General features: G+C 36.6%; 2 protein-coding genes across 8 annotated transcripts; both read right to left on the reverse strand.

Annotated features, from left to right (window-relative positions):
- Positions 1-716: 716 nt before the first annotated feature.
- On the reverse strand, positions 717-10,395 carry LOC114878683 (insulin receptor substrate 1). Of its 7 annotated transcripts, none has more exons than XM_029192770.2 (11): positions 8,205-10,395; positions 7,404-7,549; positions 7,040-7,328; positions 6,529-6,624; positions 5,830-6,132; positions 4,854-5,096; positions 4,687-4,775; positions 3,947-4,362; positions 3,434-3,851; positions 2,951-3,188; positions 717-2,736 (listed from the first exon to the last, which is right to left on the reverse strand). In XM_029192770.2, exons 1-11 carry the CDS (start codon positions 8,587-8,589, stop codon positions 1,784-1,786), a joined length of 3,576 nt encoding a protein of 1,191 aa, XP_029048603.1. In that variant the 5' UTR covers positions 8,590-10,395; the 3' UTR covers positions 717-1,783. The 7 variants fall into 7 exon arrangements, with proteins under 7 accessions (XP_029048603.1, XP_029048602.1, XP_029048604.1 ...); XM_029192769.2 differs by having other exon boundaries at positions 4,851-5,096; XM_029192771.2 differs by having other exon boundaries at positions 2,951-3,083; positions 4,687-5,096; positions 8,205-10,394.
- Positions 10,396-11,528: 1,133 nt separating this feature from the next.
- LOC114878685 (piwi-like protein 1) lies at positions 11,529-16,656 on the reverse strand. Its single transcript, XM_029192775.2, has 12 exons — positions 16,398-16,656; positions 15,417-15,783; positions 15,161-15,325; positions 14,893-15,091; positions 14,069-14,382; positions 13,724-13,985; positions 13,288-13,638; positions 12,960-13,210; positions 12,744-12,894; positions 12,457-12,657; positions 12,194-12,385; positions 11,529-12,119 (listed from the first exon to the last, which is right to left on the reverse strand). The coding sequence occupies exons 2-12, from the start codon at positions 15,779-15,781 to the stop codon at positions 11,790-11,792; spliced, it is 2,781 nt and encodes a 926-aa protein (XP_029048608.1). The 5' UTR covers positions 15,782-15,783; positions 16,398-16,656; the 3' UTR covers positions 11,529-11,789.
- Between the last annotated feature and the right edge of the window lie 1,352 nt (positions 16,657-18,008).

The raw sequence follows: 18,008 nt of genomic DNA on the forward strand, positions 1-18,008 counted from the left end.
TTTTGTCTCTTCTATATCCTCAGCAACAACACCGTTTTGTTAAGACTTATATTAATTTTTTTTACACAACCCATTATCTTTTCCTTTCCGGTTGTACCATCTTTTACAGAATACCCTGTAAATGCGTATGTTACGGAACATATGAGTAAAACGCACGTGTATAATTTGATATAAACGATAGTGAGATTAGCAGGAGTCCTCCTCCGTTGATGAAAATTAGGTGGGATAACAATCGTCAACAACACAACTAAAAACAATATTCATTAAGACCCATTTCGAATTTGCCAGAGACACAATAAAAATAATTTACTTTGGCTAAATTCGAAAGGGTCTTCAAACTGTGCATGCCATAGATGAGACCTTTCCGAAGATGACTTCCAAAATTAAAAATAGTATTCTTTATTATAGGTACCTTTATCTTCAAGGTACTGGAACATTAATATTAAATCAATATAACAGTTATAAACTTTCTCCGGGTCATAATTAGAACAGTTAAATAGTACAGCACGCTATAATTACTATTATTAGATGTAGAAATTATTTTAATTCTTCAAATTATTCTTCCATCATTCTCTACCGTGTAACAATGGAATACGTGACAGAGGAATTCCGCCTGTGGAAAGATCTGCTGTAGAGTTTCAAACAGAAATGTTCAAGAAAAAACTTTGAGCTTCTTTCACTCACATAGAATAAAGTATAGAATAAAATCTATTCCCCTGAAATAGATTATGCGCATTTCTAATCTCACTTTCGCTTAAAACTTTGCACGTGTTGCAAATGGATCGTATGAAACAGTATTTCATAGGTAGTTTATAACAGATACGAAAATCTTGATAACATATACATACTCATATGTATATGTTCAATGTGAGCAGGTCTATCTGAAATACGAGTTCCCTATGACCTTTGCATCGATCCAACATTGTCGAGCACTAATTATTTCCTACGCAAAGGAACAATATGTCAATTTGCTAGCTCGCAATTAGTACTCATGTTTCTGGTGGTTTATCGTTGTACATTTCAAACGTTTCTAATCAAAGTAGCTAAAATTAACATGATTAATATAATATAACGTTAGATTAAATCGCTTTCAACGCTTAAAAATATATTTAAAATGAACCGATAAATACTATAATTTTCCATCAAAATCGAGAACATTTACTTTTCGTTTATAAGAATACTTATCGATCTAATATATTCGAAGGTAGTAAAACACATTGAACGAGATAAAATTTCGTTACCTTATATCGATCAATATTACTCATCAAAAGGACATTAAAAAAAGAATAATAATAGCAATAATAAATTCACGTTCTGAACACGTTAAAACATCGGTAAGCAACACATGCAAATATGCTCCAACCTCGAGTTCAAATGAACGCTTCAACTTACAACAATATTCCCCATAATCGCCATCTTGCGAATAAAAAATCATATCCGTTACGATATAACCAGAAGTATAGGCACTATTTTGTGTTTTTCAAATCTTTCATAAAATCGAAAGTATACGATCAATAAAATGATCATAATTAAAGATAAAAAAAAGAAAAGAAAAAAATTGTTTACTATTTACAATTCGCATTTGTCAGTTTATGCACTGATTTTTTGCTAATTCAGCTCGACCAATGTTAGAACGATTGCCATGCCCTGTTGTCCTGACGAGCGAAGAAAATTATAAAAAAAAAAAAAAATAATAAGGCAATGAGTCAATTCAGCATTTCTAGACACGTGACGCGCGCGTTACACCGATACACCTCTTTCATCCGAATTCGAGATACCTGTTTTAATTTTGTTTAAGTTTGGCGAAATCAATTTCGGCGTAATTAAATCCTTCTTGAGACGCCGGCGAGACAGGCGCCGTGCTACCGACTTCCGGAAGGTCAAGACTAGCGTAGTGTAAGACTTCGGCACCAGATTGCACTTTATCCTGACACTCCTTTTCCAACGGACTCGGTGCAGTGCTAGGCGTAGGTGTCGGCGTTTCGTCTGACAATTTTGGCGAAGATGGTTGTTTTTCAGTGGTTGATTTAAACCCAGTCAACGTGGGGCTGGTGTTTGGAGTTGCGGTTATCAAACGTGGTGGTTTCGACAGGTGCAAATCGGAGAACTTCTTCGTTATAGCGTTCAACATGTTATCTTGCGAGGTCAACGAATTCACTTGATTAACTTGATTAACTTGATTATCCTTTTCTGCAGGACTAGAAGGTCTATCGTTCGTTGCTTTTGGCGAAATATTATTCGCTTCCGTTACAGAATTGTTCACTCTATTGTTCGCAGGTTCCAGAATGGTACGGTCGTTGCTTTTGGAATTGGTGTTCAATTCTGATAATTCGTCGTTAGTTTTTTGATGAGTAAACGATTTCTCAGGAGACTGTGGGCTGTTCAAGGAGAAAGGGAAGATTGTTGCCGAGGAACCTGTTGGCGTTGCTCGCGGAGGCGACGCCGGAGTACTCGCTAAACTCTCTGACTCTGGACTTCCGTTAAGGGGTAAGAAACTAGGCGTTTTTATAGGTTTGTTTCCTGCTTGGATCGCGATCGGCTGCGAACGCGACTTCTCCTTGCGACTACCTGTCCGCGTTGCTGATTTACGATTGTTTCGGTTGCTCATATTCATGTTTATGTAATCTTGTTCCAAGCCTAATCTCGGTTTAAAATTCATATCGACGTAGTCCGCTGGTGGACGTCGTGGAAGATCGACTGGCGCCGTTCTCGTGGCTCCTAAAATATATTTGAAATCTGTGAACATTAGTAACGAAAGAATATAAAAAAAAAAAAAAAAAAAAGTATGAAATAATATAACAAAACTATAACACAGAGAATTTCGAAATGAGGCTATTAAAATAAAAAAACAAACCACGCTTTTTCAAGTGGCAGCGACAGGTTAAGCGTTGACAATCGAGCACGCGATACCGCGTGAGTGGCAGCGAAAGGGTTAAACGAATCGTTTTACCTGGAGGTCCATTTGATTGCACGCATTCTTCTTGCATGGGTGAGGAAATTAGTTTAGGACTCGTATCGGATCGTGACCAATCCTCCATTACACTATCCATTCTCATGTATGGCCCTTCTGCTTCTTCCACGGGCTTCAAAGTAGTAATTATTGGTTTATGCGTAGAAGCAGCAGATATATGAATATGACTATGATTTTGATTGGCAGTGATTGTATTATTATTGTTATTACGATTGATCTGAAAAATTTTAGTATAATAATTGAAACGAGCGAAAGTTAATCAACATTATAAATCAATTTGATAAATTTCAAATTCAGCTCAATTTAATGTTTGAGCAGTGTATCCAAGAGGTGTTATACTATTACAGAAATTATGCTAACTTCAGGATTCAAACGTCATGCGTTCTCCTCTTGACATTTTCAAAACTAATTTCACCCACATTCAGTATACCTTAATAACACAGTAATATTAATTAAAAGTACCTTATTTATGCGACTCATATCGACGTAAGGAGCAGTCGACGAAGGTGGCTGACCAGGAGACATATCAACATAGGAACTGGTGTCAGTGGCAGTAGAGTATGAGTGTGACTGAGATTGCGATTGCGATTGCGAGTAAGATGAAGGCGGTGAATTGAAAGTTGCAGAAATACTGGGTTTAGTAAAGTCTAATTCCATTAAATCCTCCATTCGCTCGGAGGTTATGGAACAACCAGAATTATGTCCCCAGGAACTGGACAGTAATGGCGCCGAGTTTGATTTGTTGGAATTTGAGTGTTCACCAGCACCAGGTAACAGTACAGTAACTACGTTCGATAGCCTTCCAATCTCAGGTTTCTTAGATCTGCTACCTACAGAAAAAGCTCGCACTCTACTAGCTTCTTGCTGAGCAATATCCAATCTATTCAATATAAGAATAAAAAACACAGTTATTACCATATTGTACTAAAATCATTACTAAAATATCTTATAGAATTTAAAACAAAATCCTGGTACCTATTTTTACGATGCCTGTTCACAGGTTCCGGTCGAGACCCGATGGAATAAGCTCTCACTGGTCTAGCTTGTAAATCATCCCCAGGTGGCAAAAAGCTTGTTACTTTATCTAAGTGATATTCGGAGAATCGCAAATCTGTACTGGGTGTACCAGAAGTAACGGAACAACTACTGCCAGCATGTGACAAGTCATCAGGAAAGTGACCATTATGATTATGGGAAGGAACCATGTCAACGTATCCATTGTTTCCAACGGGTGCCATAGGTACATAACCTTCTGGTAAAGTATTTGATTCTTCGATGAGAGATGATGCTCGAGAATGCGAATGACCTGTCCCTGCACTCATTGGCATATATACTCCGCTACGACCGGGACTTGAACTGCAAGGGCTGCACATTTCAATGTAGGAACTTTGCTGAAAATTAAATGAAGTAGATATATTATTACTTCATCATTTTGTAATTATTAACTTCTCAATTGCTCTGCCATGGTACAGTATAAACTCCGATACATTTTCTAAAATATTAAAATATAGAAGGAATTACATAAAGTATAGCTTTATTAAGGATTATTCCAATCATGATCCATAGCTATACATAATTATATGTAAGTATAAAAAAAAAAAAATTAATCCATAAATATGTTATTTTCAATAAACTAGAACGCGTATGTACATCTTATGACATTCTGTGAGTGAGTTTATAACTGTCTCATGTTATGCATCATCTCGATGACTCACCTGCGAGGGAGAATGAGACTTAAAATTTGGCGAATATTTGTGATGCGAATGTGACGTGGACCAAGGCGCGTAATCATCACCATTTTCCTCTAAAATAACAGGCTCGTCTGGCGTTAATGAATGTCCATATCGCGATACCGTACCCTCTTCTAATATATTCTCACCACCTTCATCCATCGAAAGAGACGATCCCGCTGAGTCCGTGGAACAAGCTCCAGAAGCAGGACTAATAGGCATTGATGAGATCGGTGGCGAGTATGAAAGACCCCTCACGTACATGGAATGTGGTCTCAGTACGTGAGGTACGAAATGAGTGCTTCTAGGATGACTTAGTACCGATGCAGGATGACTCTCGCTGGTGGTGCGAGCCCTCGATGGCAAACTGTCACATCTGTCGCGGCCGTTTGCACCTAGAAAGACGTCAATTGAACACATTACCTCGAACAGTTTAACGTAGTCAAAAAAATTCGAAAAGCATCCATCCTCCCAGCATAGCAGCGGTTAGTTCATTTGCATGTTCAAATGAGTTTCCATAAAATCTGTATGATATTTACGCATATTTATGTATACAATTGGTTATTTTTCTTTAAACATATACAATGTGTTTTAGATCAAGCAATGGACAGTGATCAAAGAGATGACATTTCAAATGGAAGATAATGTATATGCTCTGCTCCAAAACAAACAAGGAAGAAAGTGTAGCATACGGAGGAGGAAAAAAAAAAAGGTAATGTAATGTTACTTGACTGGAATGCTGTACAGAGGTATTCCATCAACCGCTTTGTACGACAAAAGAAACTAAAGGAAGCGTTACTTCGTTACGAAGTACCGTGCAACTGGTCGCATGCGATATGGAAGCTTGCATATCAACAACGGCACGATCATCTCTAGAGACAGACCGTAATTATATGACATAGCAGCAACGATTCTGATTTTGAGCGTTTTATTTTTGCGACTCAAATTCCGCGCAAAAGGAATGAAGTAGAGAAGACAAGAAAAAAAAAAATATATATATATATATATATATATAGAAAAGAAAACAAAAACAGAAAAACAGTTTACAGCAAGGCAAAGACACTAAAAGAGAAACGAAAAAGAAATATCTCTTGCTGACTTATCGTATGACGAAACAAAAATACATACAGCATAAAACTGATCTTTTAGATGATTGCATTTGATTGATAATAACGGCAGCTAAGGGCAGCGACAGGGTTCTCTGATGGGATATTGTAGCGGTCGCGGTTGTGGTGGTCACAGTAGCGGTCGTAGTGATGGTAATAGTGGTGGTGGTGGTGGTTGTTGTTGTACTTGTTGTAACATGAACGGATTGGGAATTATTGACGGAATGGGGATGACTCGCTACCGAATGACGACGTCTAGTGGTAGTGGCGCAGTTGGTATTAGTCGAGGCATTCCCAGCAGTCCCAGCCCCGGTACCAGCAACGACTGCAAACCATACAGCTTTGACTGTCGTACTACTTTTGCTTTTCGCCTACTTTGGTTTTATATAAATTCAATAATAATCGAGGTTTAATGATCGATAAAACGAAAATTTTCCAACTGTGTAGGATTCTATCTTGCATTCCCTTGCAATCCCTTCTTCAAACTATGCAATACACATTTGTTTTTGTTCCACTTCTGATGTTATGTACAGCTATGATCAGTTTTATTCTCAACTTGTTTCGTATTTTCCAATGTTTGATTCTTATACTTTTTTCACTACATTCATTTTATTAAAAATAAAAATGGCTATTTATAATGAATTGAATACACTTATAATCCTTTAATGCCCACATTTTATAAGAAACAAAAAGCATACAACTACAATGACAGAAAACAGACCCATGACTGTATTGCAAGAAGAGATACTCTGAGTCTGATTAGACTGCTCCTGTTCCTGTACTGGATCCACCTGCTCCTCGTGCGTCCTGTGTTCCTCTGTAATACCCGCAACCCATTTGTGTTATTCTAAAGCTGAGTTTTCAATTGTACATTCAGCTGATATGTATTTCAAAGCATATAGTGTGGCGCAGTTATGGTCTGGTGTAAAGAAAAAATTGATATTTTGGACAACTTACATATGGATTTAAAAGGAATTCGTAGGATGATTTCTGTACAAAGGAACTTCTGTACAAAACGTTTAGTGTCCAGAACAAAAAAAAATAGAAGTAAAACATACACAAAGTATGATTAAACATATAACAAACTTTTAGTATTTTAAAGGCTATAAACTATTTATATAACGGAAGATCTATTTTACAAATGGTAATTGTTAAAAGTAATTGCAGTGAAACCATAACTGATATCGTGTCTAGATATGCAAAGAAAATTTTCCAGAAACATTAACACATACCTAATGGTGAAAAATTGTGAAACTTTTGTCCAGTATGACGACGTTGTGAAACAAAGATTGGCTTGCTGGTCTCAAATGGTGAAAAACTATGCCTTCTTTGACGTGGATCCACATCATCTTTGCTACTATTAGAATTGCTCATGGCATTCATGATAGCAGCATGCATATTGTGTGCTATATTATTATCTTCAGCTTCCATCCACAATTCACCACCACCAGTGACTGCAGAACGACCTACTTCCATATAGAAGATACGATCCATATATCCACACCGTCTGATGCAAATTAACTATTAAAAAGAAATTCATCATCAGTTAAATTTCTTGCATGTGGATGGACTTATTTCCGCAGGTAGTCAGCTTACAGGAAATTCTATTGAATCTGAATTATCCTTTGCCCCAATTTTCACTAGGCTTAATGTTCGATCAGTTAAACACAGCCTATAGGGACCATGGATATTCTTTCTTTCACCCAGTCCTTTTTTCTGCATTGTAACTTGCCATACATGTTCTGAAACAAAATATTACATTTACATACATATCACTATAATTGATAATGTATGATATTGTACTGTGAAACTAACTGCCATTATAATGTTCAAATCTACCATAGCAGATTTACCAGATAAAATCATATATTAAGAATAGCCTTACAATGTTCCCTGATATAACATCATCAGTATATAAAAAGTACTCAAAATACATTTTTTTAATATTGAGATATGATAATATCTATTTAAAATATTATAATACATTATTAAATGTATGTAGTATATCGAAACATTGTTGGTCTATATTTTATTTTGTTTAAAATTTTATTACAAATATAAATCAATAATTGTACTAATATATATGAGAAAAATTTTCTTTTCGCTTTATCAAAACAAATATTGTACATACTTCTTATTTTGACCTGTGGTCTCTTTATTCTTTGTCGTGAAATTATAGACAATGACGTATTTAAAAGAAAAAAAAAACAAAAAAAAAACAAAAAAAAACAAAAACAGGTAAACAACTGGTTTGAAAGTCCAAAACATGGCAGTTTAGTAGCTCTCGTACTGATAAACACCAAATGTTTACCTAAAATTTTCGAAAGCTTTTCACGCGTAAAACATTTGTCTTCAATATGCGACCTAATTCTAATTCAAACCGTAATAGCGCATTACCAAATATAGGCCGAGGTTGCTCTCCATCGGCTACATCTCCGCTCTGAAGTAAAAGCATTGCTTTCAACCATTCATCCAGTTCTTTTTCGCTTTCCAAAATCAAACAGAAGCATTCGTCTTTCGTGTACAATGCGATAACGTGCTTATGCTTGGTGTCCACGCGTTTATTGATATTAAAGCAGCTGTCTAACAAGATGCTACGTTTAGGTGGCTGTCTGTTCTCAAACTTCTTTTTGCTATCGTAATACTCGAGACAAGCAGGATATCCGGCAGCTTCGCCTCGTAGCACGAAGAATTTCTTCTTCTGAGTTTTCAATTTTTTCACATGTCCGGAGAGAACAACGGGACCTCCCGAGGGGGAGGCTAAACCCCTGCCCGAAGACATCGTCGCGGTGACGATCGAAAAGGCCGTCGTCGTCGTCGCGATGAAAATCTTGCGGGTCCTTTAAAGACACATCACTCTGTACCATTTACATGGTACAGAATAGTTACGTATAATCAATTTGTCACGCGCATCTTCTATCAAAACACGCTATATCGATAGTCCATTGTGGGGAGAAATGCGTGGTTCCCACCCACGTTGTCCGTGAGTAACACTTCCGTTATAAAGGATTTTTAGCGAAAGAACGCAAAGCAAATATCCGAAGCAATCCAATCGTATATCACCACTTTCGTGCACATGACAGGAATTCAAAAATATGTATTTCAAAACTCGCAAAATCTTATTGTTGTGTTTTTGCGCAACGTGTCTACCGTCCTGCTTTTATCACGGTAAGGTTGTCGTCGTCGTCGATATCGTTGTACTCGAGGCACGCTAACGGTGGAAGCACGTGTCGGGGGTAAATAAGCAATAACACGCCACCACGGTGCATGTGCACTCAATGTGTACTAAGGGCGTCGTATAGATCGCTCCTTCCGATGCAGCCCGTGAGACAAGCGTGTACTACTATCGACTGACCACGTTTTCCGAGGTTATGAAATTAGGAAACACTTGATCCTCCAACAAAAACCGGAAATCCTTTCTACCAGTTTCATGGAAAACAGGGATCGTGTATACCTGTTCAGATTTCTACGATGGCGGTTCTCGATGGGTTTAAGTTCCACCTGTCGCGCAGTTTTGTCTAATTTCGCCCGCCACGATTCATCGCTCTGATATCCCAGAGGGGATTGTACGCAACCTGAGGTCAATAGTATTTGCAACTATTTGCGTATTTTGCATTTAATTAATGTCTTTATCGAGAAGACCCGCTGAAATCTTTCGGAAGTATTTTTCTGGGTTATAAGGCTTGTGCACCTGTTTATCGCGTCGAATAACACAATTTACTGCGTGGTCCACAATGGTTGGCGCGTATACACACACAAACACATATAAAAGAAACGCTTGTATACACGATGATACAGAAAAGACGGAGGAGACACACGCGGGCGTGTTCACGTGTACACAACAGAAATAAGTGTGGAAGCGCGTGTGTGTGTGTGTGTGTGTGTGCGTGTGCGCGCGCGCGCGCGCACGTTCCGTGGCCGTTCGCTCGCACGTTTAGAGGAAATACGTAGAGAGGTAGAGAAAAAGAGAGGAACGGGCGATACACACGCAGGTGGGTGGTTGAACCTCTCTTATCGCTGGTTAGCGCGGTATAAAGGTGGCCTGCTTCGGGTAAATAGGCTATTGTCAAGGGCAGTACGATTTTTTCATGCGCAATAGTAGGCACATCAAAACACGGCAGCATTCCAGGTCGATGAGAGAACGCACTTCTCTTCTCACACCCCTTATATATCGAGCACTTTACGGAAACACGCGAATGGAGTTCACGATGTGGTTAACAACACTACGCCCCAACGTGCACGGCATGTCCTGGGCAGAAACTCCTGTTCGGAAACAGGGAAAATCTGTTCGCGACAATCACATCTGCTCGAGGTGAAAAATTCGGATCTCCCTTCGTACCCACCATCCCTCTCTTCCCCCTTCCGCCCGCGTGCGAACGACAAATATCGCGTCACTTGTGATCACCAAGTTGTGTGTGCTCTAACTGTTTTTCTTGAATAACCAAGTTAAAGATCACTTAATTTTGTCGTTTCCTCGGTACACATCAATGTTCACAAACGACACGCACGTATCTTGAACTTTTTTCCGTCGCACGCCTAGACAGCCAAATAGGCGCTCATGTCCATATTGTAAAGGTCATGTGTATGGTAAGCTCCGCAGTTGTAAACAAGATGTACGCAGGCGCTAACCGCTCGAATGGCGGCGACGGCGGCGACTCGATACGCGATACGCCACGACCGTAAATACACATCCGTACGTATGTATGTATGTACGTGCGTACGTAAGTACTTACGTACGTATTTACGTACACATGCGGTTGTCTCTTTTGCAATGGCGTAACTATCCTGCCGACTAAACACCGCAATGCGGTGTATCCTTTCGGAAGTCGTCCGACTTGCGCTACATCCTCTTACAAAAATCTAAGTAACCAGTGATTTAGTTTCACCGCAGCTGTATACATATCTATGTATATACTAGGTGAACTTACGTATCTTGCTTATAAAATTTCTTGCAAATTCATAGTTGTTTCACCTTTTATAATTAAAAATAACTTGATACTATTAGGGATAACAGTTACGTGAAAATTACATGAAAATGTGTATAATAATGTTTGAGTAATGATATGAATTTTTGCCATTACAATTAATGTTACGCCACTGCTTCCTTTAATGTCTCACACTGAGATAGAGCGTCATAATACGTATAGAGACATGCGCTTGCACGAACACGTATGCGTGCTTTCAAGTCAAGGTGGACGACTATGGATACACGCATTTCGCTCGCGTCGTTCTGGGTATTGGATCCTCATCGGCAGGGTCGTTTGTAAACACATACGTAAGCACATAAATAAATTCCTCTCCACTAATCGGCCATACTAATCGTTTTGAACAGTGCTAAAGGAGAAAATATAGTTTCTAATAAAAAGTGATGCATAATGTTGCACAACTCGTAAAGTAAACATAGTCATGGTTAAATTTGCATGATATCAAAGGCCGCAGATAAACGTTATTCGTGTAATTCATTGGTCCTGTTATAATATGTAAATTAAGGTGAAGTATGTGTTTCACAAAGTAGTTGAAATATTTGATATTCATGCACAAGGTCCAGAGTTCGTACTCTTCCAATTCTGAAATCTTTTCTATGCGATTCATACTCTGTGTGCTTAATGATCTAGGAATTATTTAAACCATTAGCTTAATTATTAGTAATTATTGTACCGAATGTTATCACTTAAAAGATAGTGATAAGTCAAATCCAAGTAATTAATTGTAACTGTTGTATTTATGAAAAAATATAAGTATTTATTTTTTTTTCAAAGAACAAAAAATTTACTTATACATAATTATGTAGTATGAACTTAAAAATTGCTTCACTTACATCTTACAAAAAGAATGTAACTTTGTCTATTTACTTATAATACTTTTCGAAACTATAAAAAAGTGAATTATGAAAATCTTACGTCGGTATAGATAACTATACATACTTACATCTAAATACAGTCAATATTTTAGAAAGATAAGTCAGTCATAGATTGAAATAACTTACAAGTAATAGAGTATATTAGAAAGCGATTGATGCGGTTCCAACTGTATGTTTTGTCCAACAAGAGATACTAATTTGTGTGCATACTGACATGGAGCAGGAACTTTTATGGTACCCGGCCAATTGTAATATAAGTGGCACAGCTTGTACGTTAATCGTTGTAGATGTTCTGCTTTCATATTTTTATTGTCGTAAGCAACGATATAATGTGTCGGTGACACTGTACCCTGGCGTATGTTTTGAGAGACCAAATAAAAATCGTAGAGATAAGGTTTCGTTATATAGGAATCTACGACTGTTCCTGGTGGAGGATTTTCCAATCCCACTGGCTATAAAAAATAAAAGACATTGTATGATTAAAAAGCATAAATTGTTAAGGCTTATTTTTTCATTGGTAACTTACCAATTTTGCAAATAATCGCGTAGTAATGCGTTTTTGAACTATTATAACAGTTAACGTTGGCTGGTAATTCGGTTCTATATTTTTCAATATAGCCAACAATTGTTTTACTTCGTATTTGGAAACTGTTTCTATTTGACCATCTCCAACACCATCGCGATATACAATAATGCGATCTGGATAATGTTGGTTATGCTGCGATAAGAAACACATTAATAACGAAGAATATTATTGCACATTATATAATACACATTAGCACAACTTACTTTGTGGTAAGCTTTTAGTGCCGAAATCATGCAGATTTGCAGCATATCTATTAATTCTTGATGTTGACCTTGTAGACAAATTTTACTGTGCCAAGTTGTTAATAATTTGTCTAGACTTGCTACAAAACCCGCAACGCTACCTTTTGTTGACTGGCCAATGCCTGCATGATACACATCTATCCCACATATCATGCAATTATCCTAATGCAGTAAAATTGATCGTTTTGTTTCTCTTGAACTTGTTTTTTAAAAGTAAAATGTAAATAGAAATATTTATTATTTTATACCATTGGTATGGCCAATGCCCAAAGTGCTCCACCTAGTTTACAATTAATTTGTAGCGCAATTTTTTCTGTTATGCTTTTTAATTTGTCTGCCCGAGAAATAGTTCGGGATATTATTACTTGGGAAGGTACAGGCATTTCGACGCAGCACACTCTAAATATCGAATAAAGTATTTGTAAAAATTTGTAAATTTTTAATTGTCAAAGATCATATCATACCTTTTTATTGCAGAATACCTATCGGTTCGATTACTTGGAAGTACGATAACCATCAAGTTGACATGTTCTCGTATGTTACTTCGCAATGCTTGTAAAAACGTTTCAATTCTGTCATCTCTCAGAGAGATTAGTTGTGGTTCTCTAACACATATGCCCATGACTTTAGTAACATTTTTCAACATTTGAACAAACTCCAGTGCACATTTTGAATCTCTTTGACAATGCAAGACGAACCAACTATTTAAATTAAGCTAAAAATATAGTTGTGTTGTTGAAAAATGTTGCATTATTATAATAAATACATTATGATGTAGAAAAAAACACTTACAGTCCTCAGTAAAGGATTTCTACACGCTGCAGAACTCCATTCCGCTGGTTTCGTATCGGACCAATACTTGCAGTCTTTACCGAACTTAATAGTCTCGGGTTCAAAAACTCTACCTTTAAATTCTGCTAAATCAGGTTCTAATTGCAACCCCCATTCAGCTAAAATCTCCCGCGGTATATCGTTATTTTGTATTTCTTGCACAAAATGTCTAAATACATCGCGTCGAGCATTAGGAGTCATTTTAGTTAACGCATCAAGATCTTTCATTACTCTAAAATCTGAACGAATACTATCGCTCAAACTTGCTGTATGACATAATTCAGGAACCAACAATATCAATTGTTCTCGTGTCTGTACTTAAAATTTTCCCAGTAGAAGTAACCGACATTTATGTTTTACATTAATTTAATTATATTAACAGAACAACATTACTCACTTCACCCGTAGGTAATTTAGTTTTACCATTGTGAACCAAAAGCGGCTGCTTTGTATCCTTTATTTCTAAATTCCAATGATATTTATAATAATTTATCAATGTTATTTTATTGTCTCCCTTATCAAACGTGTACGTTGGGTTCTTATCCCACGCTATATCATCGACACGGTAAGTTTTATTATTGTATCTTGTAAAGACAGACAGACCAATTAATTCCCTTGTAATAGCATCCTTAAAATTTGGTTTGTTTCCAAGTGTAATCCTGTATCGTGTTATTTTTTATTAATATTAAATTAGTTTTATAGCGTGAATACTTAATGATAGTATAAACCTTGTAAACCTTACATCATGTCACGTACTGTTTCCGTACGCATAACACGATGACGTGCATCTATACATAATTTTAAACCACCCTCATATTCATTGATGGCTGTGACATAACCGGGCCAGACTTCTAATTTATGTTGTGGCACAGAATGTATTCCCTTTGGGTTGAAGCTATGTTGGCCAATGCGAACTAAACTAAGGGCTCGCATAACACGGCCAAGTAAAACATTGAAGAATGAAATGTTTTCTGACATACTTTGCTTTTTTTTGTATATCATTGTTAACATTACTTTCGACCCATCCACCGGATGTATAGATTCAAAAGTAGTTGTCTAAAAGTAATTGTATGTCATATATGTGTTTATCTATCCATCTATATTTCATATCTTCTTATTATAGTAAAGATTCGATAAAAGCGAAAAAGATTGGTACGATAAATTTAAAGAACTCATCCCTACCACTGGGGGGTATACCCTTTGGAATGCTATGAAGTTCGTTTGCTGAGTAGTGTAATATGGTCTTGAAATCGGATATATCATTGAGATAATACTAATGCAACGACTGAACTTGGTTATTTTTCATTTTTTTTCTTATAAAATTTTAAATTATACCAAACACGATATAAGCATTCGACTATACATACTTACTTGTTAAATTAACGACAATAAGTTTCGGACACAGGGAAGAATAGCGAATGAAAAAAGAAAAAGAACTCGTTGTCCTTTCTTTCATTCGAAACTGTCGGCAAACTTCTAATAATGTAGAAACTGCACGATGTAAGCGAAAGTTCGGTCCCGAGCACTTCGCTTTCATCGAATCTTTACTGTACCATCATTACTTACATCCTGTTTTAACTTCTGAGGTAAATACAGTGTAACTCCATCAAACACTTTTGTTCGTCCAAGCGCTTGTAAATGTTGATTAAGAAGTTTTCGGCGAAGTGGTCTTGAATCTATGTCGGGATTAAATTTAACTTCGTAGTTAAACAGTCCTTTTTCTGGATTTAACTTGAGATTTATATAGTTGCCACTTAGTTGTATCCTGAAAATTAATTACCATTTAGTAATCCATTCTATAGTGATAGTACTAATCACAAATATTAATACTTACGGTTTTCCACCTGTTCCCTGTCGAGAAATCGGTTGAGGTTTTGGATATGATGGTTCAGAACTACTTGTACTCTCGTGCAATTTAATGTCAGATAATTTACCTATTACACCCTCATCAGTAGGAGGTGGTCCAGAAACTTTTGACTGTTGAGGCTGTTCAACAACCCTAAAAATGTATATTTTATTGTTTAAATGTACAAATAATTTTTCATAAAATACAGAAAATTACAATGAGAAATAGGTTTTAAAACACATACGCAGTGGTTCTAATTCGGCTTAATAAGGATCCTCTGCCTATATTTGGTGGAGCTGGTTTAGAGCTTGGTGCTTCTGTAGATCTCATTCCTTTTATTACATTTAATAAACTACTTCTGTCACAGCCCACTGTAGAAGAACTTGCTGAGATCATCTGTCTTCCAACAGTGGATGGAACAGCAGATTGTGTTTGGCTAGGTATCACAGTAGGAATAGTTGCTGACGTAGATTGTGTTTGACTATGTATGCCAGAAGTGCTTAATGTAGATTGTGCTGCACTTTCCTTTTCAGCTTTGTCCTTCTCCTTTATTAATTTTAAAAGGAGAGCCCCTCTTCCTTTACCAATCTTTTCTTTGTTTCCCTCCATTTCTTTTTGGATATATTACAAAATATAGTTAAGCAATAATTGTGATAAAATTATTAAGAAATAGGTTTTATATTTATTAAATATAAATTATAATTAAATAATATAAGAAATGTTATGTATTATTACAAGTATTATATTATAGAACTAATTGCTAGAAGAAAAACATTAGAGGTCACAAAAACTTTCCTATGTTTGTTTACAAAAATATTTTCTCTTTCAAGGATATTACCTTATACCTTATTTCTTAAAAAACATCTATAACCTAATCTATAGTATTATATCAATGATACATATTGGTAACAACGAAATAAATACACCACGTGGTATGAAAAAATAACTTACTGTATATGAATAAAAGGGAGTATAAAAGTATTTATTGTTTAAAAAGAAATTTAAGAAAGGTAAATACAGAAAAATGTAGGTTATTTATTAATACAAGAAGAACACTACTGAACATTATTGGAAAATACTGCATCTGGAACTTTTACGTTCTTCCGTAGAAGTAAATCTTCTATTCCTTTCATATTGTTCAAATATATTTATATAGCATGATCGTATCGTTACATCTATAAAAATTTAAATAGTAATATGATAGTAAGTTGATAATGATACTTACCTTTTATATAAGAAAAACTATAAAGAGATTAAATATTTGTACTTAATTGTATCAAAAACTAATTTATAATACTGGAAGTTAGATACGACGTCTCACACGCTTTCTTACTTTACACCCTTTACACCACTTTACACAGTTACCGCCGCTTTTAGTTTTTTAGTTGTGCTAACATCACCTAATGCAAAGAGGAAGAAAGAAATTTATAGCCAACCGGTAAAATATCTCTATACACTGGCAAACAAAAGAAATATTTATTTCAATCAATAATTATCGTATAGATCAAAAAGTAAAGCTTAAGAACAATTTTTATTTGATGTTTGCCATTATTATAGCGGTGAAAATATAAAATACTTTAAGATATAACACCCATTTTCTAGAAACTTTTTGTAAATTTAAGCACGCTCGGCGCTCGGCGTCCCTCTAGGGAAAATGGCGGTCTAACCCAATGGCGGGGAAGGTATCCCGCCAAACTATAAAAGTTTCCCAGCTAAGGTAAGCGGGGATCGAGCGATCAAACTTAACATTATTATAATTAATTAATTAATTAATTACTGGTTGGATCCTCACAAAACCTATATTAAAAAGTTGCTACGGGCATAAAGATTAAGAATCACCAATATGTCACAGACGTCTTTGCGCTTAACTAAGCATAATTAATTATTTTGACAATCGACTTTTGAATCGTGCTCGTTATTCATTTTACTGGTTAATTAACGAATCGACTCGCTTTAGCGACTAACTATTTATTTGAGAAAATTTAGCTCTTTCTCGAACACAAAAGTATCTCTGGGAATTAGTGTCATACTCACGTGGTGGGGACACGTTCAATAGCATCTTTCTTTGAGAACTTCCCTACTACAGTAGGGAACAATCATGTCCTGTAAATCAGTATACATTTAATTTCCAATTAATTGTAATCTTCTTAATTTTACAAAATGTAAAGCAAACGTTTTCCCAAGTATGTGTGTTTCAAAACTTGAGGAAGTTGTAGGAATCTCTTTACAGAAGAAAAAAGATGATTCCCTCCTACGCTCTCCACAGTAGAAACGAGAAAGTAAAAAACAAAGAAGAAAAAAGGAAGGGATTCAGACACATAAACTCGCAGAAATGGCAGCAAGTCGTTTTGCAAAGCCGCAACGTACGATCCGGCCAGCAGCAGTCGCGCTAAATAATCATAACTCAGAGAGACATTTGTAACGCCAGCCTCTCGCTCGTATTTATCGCTGTTGTTGGACGGTTTGTTGCAGCAATAACGGTAATGGGCCACCCCCGCCTGGCCACCACCACCCCTTCGTGCCACCCCGACGACCCTCGAATCCGCCGCCACTGGCGGCTACCCCTTGCCGAGCGATTTATCCTCGGGTAATTAGCACGGGTAATAATTAATGCCGCCGCGCATTGTGCTAATTATCATCGGAGAACCTTTTAAGAAATGAAAGAACATTCGAAATAAAACAAAGAGAGGCTGAGAGGACGATGGGAATGTTGGATGGGGGATGTAGAGAGGGGAGGGTACGTTAGGGAGATAAATAGAATGGTAGAAAGATATTTACAATCCCGGGAACGAGTCTCTGTTATAATAAGTGCTAATGAGAAAGCACTAGAAGCGTT

Source organism: Osmia bicornis, chromosome 14 (assembly GCF_907164935.1).
Source record: "Osmia bicornis bicornis chromosome 14, iOsmBic2.1, whole genome shotgun sequence".
In the NCBI taxonomy this organism is placed as follows: domain Eukaryota; kingdom Metazoa; phylum Arthropoda; class Insecta; order Hymenoptera; family Megachilidae; genus Osmia; species Osmia bicornis.

Excerpts from the sequence above, each read along its gene's own strand:
- LOC114878685 (XM_029192775.2), bottom strand. The coding sequence starts at position 15,781 with ATGGAGGGAAACAAAGAAAAGATTGGTAAAGGAAGAGGGGCTCTCCTT. Across the intron at positions 15,326-15,416 it reads AGCCGAATTAGAACCACTGC|GGTTGTTGAACAGCCTCAAC; the intron begins GTATGTGTTTTA and ends ATACATTTTTAG. Across the intron at positions 15,092-15,160 it reads CAGGGAACAGGTGGAAAACC|GATACAACTAAGTGGCAACT; the intron begins GTAAGTATTAAT and ends ATTAATTTTCAG.
- LOC114878683 (XM_029192767.2), bottom strand. The coding sequence starts at position 8,589 with ATGTCTTCGGGCAGGGGTTTAGCCTCCCCCTCGGGAGGTCCCGTTGTT. Across the intron at positions 7,550-8,204 it reads GCAACCTCGGCCTATATTTG|AACATGTATGGCAAGTTACA; the intron begins GTAATGCGCTAT and ends ATTTTGTTTCAG. Across the intron at positions 4,363-4,686 it reads AGTCTCATTCTCCCTCGCAG|CAAAGTTCCTACATTGAAAT; the intron begins GTGAGTCATCGA and ends TTTAATTTTCAG.